The sequence below is a fragment of the Aptenodytes forsteri genome, unplaced genomic scaffold (genome assembly GCF_000699145.1).
Source record: "Aptenodytes forsteri isolate BGI_AS27 unplaced genomic scaffold, ASM69914v1 Scaffold231, whole genome shotgun sequence".
Lineage (NCBI taxonomy): Eukaryota > Metazoa > Chordata > Aves > Sphenisciformes > Spheniscidae > Aptenodytes > Aptenodytes forsteri.
Genome location: NW_008796046.1, coordinates 76,754 through 84,963, shown reverse-complemented (window position 1 = coordinate 84,963; position 8,210 = coordinate 76,754). Strand labels below are relative to the sequence as shown.

Below are 8,210 nucleotides of genomic sequence, written 5' to 3'. Positions count from 1 at the left end.
AAGTGCAGGACCCGGCACTTGGCCTTGTTGAACCTCATACAGTTGGCCTGGGCCCATCGATCCAGCCTGTCCAGGTCCCTCTGCAGAGCCTTCCTACCCTTGAGCAGATCAACACTCCCGCCCAACTTGGTGTCGTCTAATAAAAACCCCAACATCCAGAAAGAAACCACAGAGTGATGGAGGCCACTGGAGATGTTCATGACCTAGGTTTGAATGAGCGCTGTAACTAGTGTTGGCCTGCAGCTACCACGGAAACACACAGCAGAATTCTTAAACAAGGAATTAAGTGTTTCTGATATATCTACACCGACTGATCCGTTACAGTACTGTGAATTCGCTATGTTTGCTCATTACTTCGGAAACCCACAGAGTCAGTGCTGATTATTAGGAATCTAATCAGATATGCACAGGGGAGGAAACTGAAGTACGTACTGAAGAACTTGGTGGCTGGGTCCGGATCCTTGCCTGCCTTTCTTCTTTGAGATTATTTATGTTTTGAAGAGGGGAAACTGCTACTTTGATCTGCCCCCGGCACTGTCCACCGAAGTCCGTAATATTGTACCACCCGCACACGAGCTGGAAGCCAGAAAGAAGAGGAGAAAGGTCCACTGATGCAAATCCTATCACTCGCTCAGTCTCTGGGGAAGAATAATATAAAGCACATATTAGTTTAAACTGCATGTAAATGAAACATTTTCAGGAATGCTAAAAATCAGTCAGTTGCACAGTCCTTGAAATATGTCTAGACTTTACAGGAAAGACATCTTACAAAACTGAAAAAATAGTTTAAAAGCTGACAGCTCTCATGAGGAAAAGAGCAAGCAAAGAGTGGAACAAAAAAAGTGGAGGAAATAGAAAATGGAGTTTAAGACAACAGAAACGAGACTTAGATTTTGGTTGTTAACATGCTTCAAACTAAGAGACCTATGGTGTCTGATTGAAAAGCAGGAAAAATTGTTTCAAGCAATTAAACCAGCTTCCTCCCTGCGGATTTGCCAAAATAGCTGTCGCTATTGCAGCTGTTCATAACCTGAACACCTGCGTTGGTAATAATTCACTGCAGAACGAGGGCCTTGCTGCAGGTGTAAGAAAGGACACGAAGGTTACGTACCCTACGCAATACTTAATCAGAAGAACTAATTAAACCAGGGTTGTAATAAAGGGAAAAATATTCAGCTTGAAAATGGGCTAGAAATAAGAGACAGTCAGAGACCTGAAAAAATGAACCTGGAGGCCAATCCAGGGACCTCAGCAAATGCATTCTGCCTCCAGAATTGCATTCTCACTTCAGAAACACGTGTTTCTTCCCTTTTGACTTTGCCAAAACTTTCAAAAATGCTGATTTGTCATGACACTGTTGCATTTTTTGTGCAACATTTTGTCTTTTCTGTCTTGCAAATTTATCTGAAGTACAGAACAAACAATCCTATCCAAGAAGAGGATATTATCTGCATTACCTTAGCAGTTACATTCAGCTAAAAATGTGCCTGCAGAGAAAATGAAAGACCAGGGCAGGGAGAGGGATTGGCAGGAGAATCAATATGTACACACGGTACTCTATAATACACAGAAAGGCTGAGTTACACAGGAAGTTTATTTTTGAAGCAAGAAATCAGTCAGCTGAACTTTAATATGTAAAAGGAAAGAAAAAACCCCAGTATTTTAAAGATCATATCTTAGCAGTTTGAATTGAAGAAGTAGGGCTGTCTTCCCAACAACTCACACAGAGATTTTTGCGCTTGCTTGGTACCAATTAAATATTGGAGGATCTGGGCTATCAACAAAACAAGCAAACACCAGTTTGAACTATTAGCAGCACCTTTTATCATTTAACAATAAACAGCAGGTTCAGTAAAAATGCTTACAAAAACCTTTTATGTTGTTAGGTTTGAAACCCAAGGCCTTCAACACCCCCAGTGAATGCTGAGGCATGGATAAAATGGATAAAATATACCCATGACACTATAAAAGTATTTGATTACAACTGGCTGGCCACACTTCAACCAACTGCAGAGACAACAAACAGCATATGAAAGACACAGTAAAGAATTTCCTTCACTGGGAAAATCCTACCTCTAAAATACTGTCAGATTAAAGATGGAACCAAACCCTGCCAGATGATTAATGGGGAAGAGAAGGATGATGAGGGGCAGGAAATAACGGGTATTTATCTCTAGCATTCCTCTAGTGCAAGGCAAAAAATGTCTTTACGATTCTACTCTCCAATTCACTTAATAGAATTTACTTTACTTGTATTAAATACAAGCCACCCAAGGAAAGGGATGCAGAAAAGACATTCCCTCTCAATACCGCACTACAAACTTCACCTGCTTTATGCCACACTTTGAAGACCAAGGTTTGCTGTGGATCCAGCAGAAGTTCTTTGGATAATCTGTTAAGAACAAAATCATAATTTGTTATGCAAAGTGGGAAAAAAGAGCAACAGCAGTAAAATGCTTCTGAAGATTCAATGTCCTTGTATCTATCCAGACAAATCAGTTTCCTTCTGGAATGGTGGCGGGGGGGAAAACACAACAAAACCCGAAATCATTGAGCCCTCAAAAGCATAACTATCTTTACATGCTTTCGGCTTTTGCTTATTCAAGAAGTATTTCTCTCCCCTCGCTCTTGTTGTAAATTTAAAAGATAGGACAATAAAACCATGAAGAAACAGAAATACAGTTTATCTCATGACTCAATAACACAGTGACAGCAAAGCACTGGGGTTATGGTTGAAAGCTGTAATATTTGAAGTTGATTTCTGGAAAAAAACACCCTGAAAACTGAAGTGTCAAATGTAGAACAGTTTTTAAGTTGCTTGAAGCAATTCAGATATGACTCTGAGCATAAGCAACCTCTGAAACAAACCTTTTAAACTTCAGCTATCCGTCTTTCAATGGTTTCGTCTTCATATTACAAATTCCCTAAAGCCAAAAACCCATCTTGGCAGTCTGGCAGAAAAGCCCACTCCTGTGCAGGCACTGGTACATATATATTTGCATGCATTTTGTGATGGACAAAATAAATTCAGTATGCTTTCTTGTTGCCTGTAACAGACTTGTTCCGCCTAGTTTAGAAAACGCTTTTGGCTACTGCTTTGGAATTAATTTAAAATCTGGCATAGAAACACTGGGGAAACCACAAGACTGCAAACACAGGTTTATTACCAAATATTACAACGTACAACTTGATCTGCTGAGGTTCCTCGGAGTGGTCAATTCATCTGCTTTAATTTAGGCTCAGATATCTAAGTCCGAGCTACGTTCCCTACGCTATTTTGGCAGTCACTGGAGAGAAAGAGACATCCTTAGGGAACTTTGTGCTAAGTTGGGTCTCTAACACACGTCAAGTGACTCACCGTCTGGAGATGCCTGCGTCTCTCCAGTGACTGCAGAGGAAGCCAAGGCTGAACAGCTCTGAGTGAGAAACCTAACTTCCAGATATATAAAGTTTCAGTAGGTGAATCCAAACTTAGAGCTCTGGTCCTGAACCAGGGCATAATTTCTAAGCATGAAACAAAGTAAAACATACAGAAAAAGCCAATAAATTGGATCAAGTCTTACTTAACCTTGCCAAGAGTCCTTTAGCAATTAGCAGCCCCTTCCTCTAGATGGGGAAACTACAGATGAGTGGAAATAGACTGACTAGCCCAAGGCCTTAAGCCAAAATACAATGCAGCCAAGGTTCCGCGCATGTCAAACTGCCCTTTCTGATGTCAGCTTTAAGACCAAGCCTCCTCAAACAACTTTTCACCCAATGTGAGCACGTGGCAATCATAAAACATGGAAACAAGCGTTTTTAGCTGTGAGTACAGGCCCCGTAAGTAGAAAAGCACACTCCCCAAAACTGAGTATGTCCTTTTCACACCTAGCCTGGCTGTCAGATCCAAAGCGTGTCTGTGCGAGTCCACGTCGCTTACCTCGCTTGTTGCTGAAAGTCCCAGACCGGTGAGTCTGTATTTTCTATTATCGAAGTGGTTATTGGAGCATCTGCACCAGCCACAGCAAATGATACACAGCTACTGGGTGCTGCTACTTCACGTTCTGTCAAAGGACTCCCTAAAATTATACAGAATTAAATGCAGAGTTTTTACTAATAGTTTAAAAAAAAAAATCTAAAGGCAGTTCAGCAATTAAAAACAGGTGATTAACAAAGAAATCCACCATCTCGGAAATACTCCTTTTCATTGGTGGAGCTGAAAACACTTTATATTTACAATGGGAGCAAATATTACATGAACCTTTTACAGAGCAGAAACTGGAATATTCAAGGGAGAAACGGAAAAACCACTTGCCCAAGATCTTCTGAGAAGTCAGAGGCAAAGCTAGGAATAAAACCCAGGTCCCCAGGACCCTGTTCCAAGTGCTCGATCTACCCTCCACGCTGGCCCACAGAGTGTGGCAATCCTAACTGCAGACATAGAAAATACCCAGCGCTACAGAAGACAGCCTGACTGAACAGCTGGATTGCCGAGAGGAAGCTCACTTGTGTTGACTGAATAAGGAAATGCACCATCGGTGTTAACGATAGCCAAGGATTAATAAACTTTTTTATAGCCTCTATTCGTTCACTGCAGAAAGACTGAAATAGTTAGAGACACTTAACATCCCCGCAAGGTAGAAACAAGTACCGCTCTCATCTGTTATGAAGATTTAAATACAGAGGAAAAAGCACTATATACAATTTTATTTCAAATTCTTGCTGGCTTCCCTCCCAGCTTTTCCCACCGCCCTTCGTACCCATTGCAGAAGTGGGAGTTTGTGTTACAGATCAATTGTCACAGTTCCCTGTGTTTTCCCATGGTACACGCTTTGAGCAGGGATAGAGCACATGGAAGGTAAAATACCGGTCACTAGTAAATGCACATGTGCTCCCACCAGCCCTGCTACTGCACCAGCAGGAAATTTGAGAGAAGAAAGTCTAGTGTAGATGAGGCCTTAACATTTTGGCCAGAATATCGAAGTTTATATCAGAGTTAGGGAGGGGAAAAAATCAATTGCCAATCCCTAGTCCAGGGATCTATACACGGGGCAGCAGGCAGGCTGTGCTGAAACTGTTTTTAAGTAGCTTCAGGAAGTACCATTTTTAATCTATGCACAAACTAGACCTTTGTGGTTGCCAAGCTAAGCAACGAGGATGGATTCACTCTGCAACGCGCCAGTGAAAACTTTACAAGACTCCTTGCGTAAACACAGTTCAGGGCTGGAACTATGAGCATTTTCTCCCTCATTCATCCTGAAATAACCTGGGAAAAGGTTTGTGAGAAAACAGATAACGGATTAACTAGTCTGACTTAATTGGGTATGTTTGCACTTAAGAGGCAGATAGTTTATCATCAGAGGAACGCAAGGTCAAATTAAGGGATGGAGCTAGATGTTCCCCAGATGCTGCTGGGTATTATGGATTAGAGATTCTTGAATGAAAGCTGCAGAAATTGTACAAGCACCTGCACTGAATTATAGCCCAAAAAGGAGGAGAGATGCTTAGGGCCTCTCCCCTTCTGTACGTGACCCTTCCTCCAGGCTTGGAACCTTTTAGTCACGTTCACATTAGTGAGATTAATTTGCTGCAGTGTATCATGGCTTGTAAAGCTGTAGTAGCATTTTACTGCTTACAGAGCTGTTCAGATGGTGAATTTGTAGCTGGCAAAATCTGCTAGGAGAAATGGACTTAGCCAAGGGGAAACAAGATCAGACGTTGCAACCAACTATCACTCAGTTATTATAGACTGTTTCCTCCTTTCTGCTTTCCAAAGACTCAGCATGTGGCTTTGGACTTTTCCAAGACCTTGCTGGCCAGAATGATCAAAACTGATGAGTATGAATCTGATTTAACTAAAAAGAATTCTTTTTTCTCCTGAAGACCGATTCTCTGTGAAAATATGATCAAATGTGACTGATTTATAGTAGCTTACTGAGTTACTGCTCATTTATGCCTTGACCATGAGGATTTGCTTGAGAATAAGATTTTTTTTTTTTTTTTTTACAATATCCACAATGACTTCAGTTAAAACATGCCACACAAAACTCTTTGCAGTTTGATAAGACTGTAGATATGACAATTCAAACACAGACATGGGCAACGTGAGCTCAGCTTAGAGAAACGAGCAAGACCTGTCCAGACTAGCTCACCATCTCCTGCATGTAAAGCAGACCTAATCTTTGTAGTCAAAGGCAAAACCAGCATTTCTCGAGTGTTAGCTTGCTTTTCTTCTAGGAAAAGAAAAGCCTATAACAGAAAGAATTGTTGGGTCTAATAAGAAAGCTCGGCCATAATCTTACAGAGTCTTACAGAGCCTGATTTAGCCTAGCAACTCCCAATGCCTGAACTTTGCAAAGAAGTTACACTTAGAAATATTAGTTTCATTCTGCTTTATAAAAGCAGTATTTGAAGGATGAGGTGAGAGAAGGAACTGAGATGTGTGACCTGACGGTTCAGGAAATGGGTGGTAAAACACAAAAGCTTTAAGCCTAGGGCACCTCCTGCATGACATGGTCCGGACTGGCAGCATAACGTGCCGATGGCTACCACATGGCTGAAGGGTTGCTGGAATTATGTTCTTTACATTATTCTGAAAGGACAGTTGTCCATACGACAAAAGTGTCTGTAAGGAGCATCCTGGCAGAGAAGCCAGGAGTGGGAAGGGAAACTCCTTCCCTTTTGCTAGGGATGATCTTCCACTGATAAATACATGGACCTACATCCCAGCGAGGTCCATGGAGAAGCTTGCACTCCTACGCTTCTGTTTTGTAGCTTCTCTGTGGGGAGAGAATCATCGGCGCTGCGCCTGCCAATCCAGCAGCCGTTCGCTAGTAGTGAAGCTTAACTTTAAAAAAGACCACCACAGATAGAAGAAAATTAGCTGACATCTATTCCCTGGGGATGCGAGAACTGTACAGGAAAAGACGAAAAACATGGCAGGGAGAGGTTAGCAACTGCAGATTTAAGTGACTTCAGTCCTTAAAAGAAGAATCATCGGCGCTGCGCCTGCCAATCCAGCAGCCGTTCGCTAGTAGTGAAGCTTAACTTTAAAAAAGACCACCACAGATAGAAGAAAATTAGCTGACATCTATTCCCTGGGGATGCGAGAACTGTACAGGAAAAGACGAAAAACATGGCAGGGAGAGGTTAGCAACTGCAGATTTAAGTGACTTCAGTCCTTAAAAGATGCATGGAGAATTCTTTTCTAATTCTGTCCGAAACAGTGTTCAAAACAGTTAGAACTAAGGTAGAGAAAAGACTTGTTGGTTTGAACTTTTGCATTTTCTAGAACTTCTGCATTTTTATAGAATTAATTTAATTCTTTTCCAACATTGTGAAATTTAGGCTATTTCTTTTCTTCATATTATTTGGAAGATGAAGAAAAAGGAAACACGAAAATGACTTTAGACCACAAGAAATACGAAGAGGCTTGGGGAAACGTTTTGTATCTTCACTCAGTTTCTGAAAACTGTGTACCTTAAGTAATTCTTCCAAAACTGCAGGCAGTTTATCATTCATAACACACTGGACTGGAAATGTATTCCAGCCTTTTTATCTGTAACACAATAGTGAAATTGTTATCACGAAGAATGAAAATTCTTCTTGAAACCAGCTTATATAGCATTTGTTTCAGTGTATCAGTTGCCTCTCAGTTCGTTACTTCTAAAAATCCCCTAAAATGGTAAGTTGTTTGAAGATGGAAATATTGCAATAGTGTACACCACCAAAAGAAACCTCCTTTATCCCATCAAAAACTTTGCAGTAGCAAACAATGTTGCATCAGGTTTCCAAAGACTATGAATTCCCAAAGATTACAGAATCATTACAAAAAAGCCATCTCTGGGGCTCAGTATGTAGCAGAATTACTTACACTTAAATCACGGCTTATATTTGACTCTTTTAGTTGTGTTATCACGCCACAAAACGCTGCGTGTTCCCTTCGGGCGTATCACCTGGACTGTGAAACAGTTGATCTTAACAGAGGCGTTTCCAGTAAACCCACCTCAGGCCAGATCCTTATTCCTATTTGTATTTAGGTAGCGTGCAATGGGCCAAACAAGATCAGATCACTCCAAGCGCCGAGCAAACACAAAGTGATCAAGTCATCGGATTCATGAGAGGCAGGTCCTGCTTGACCAACCTGATCTCCTTCTATGACCAGGTGACCCGCCTAGTGGACGAGGGAAAGGCTGTGGATGTGGTCTACCTGGACTTCAGCAAGGCCTTTG

The 8,210-nt window shown here is 41.4% G+C and overlaps 1 protein-coding gene across 1 annotated transcript in view; it reads right to left on the bottom strand.

Moving 5' to 3' along the window:
• The window catches only part of C2CD3 (C2 calcium dependent domain containing 3), a 55,163-nt gene that overhangs the window by 16,669 nt on the left and 30,284 nt on the right, over positions 1–8,210 (bottom strand). The window contains exons 24-26 of the mRNA XM_019473895.1: positions 3,920–4,058; positions 2,328–2,392; positions 433–638 (exon numbers count right to left, since the gene is read on the bottom strand). Of these exons, the coding sequence (XP_019329440.1) occupies positions 433–638; positions 2,328–2,392; positions 3,920–4,058 (410 nt within the window). The remainder of the gene's footprint in view (positions 1–432; positions 639–2,327; positions 2,393–3,919; positions 4,059–8,210) is intronic.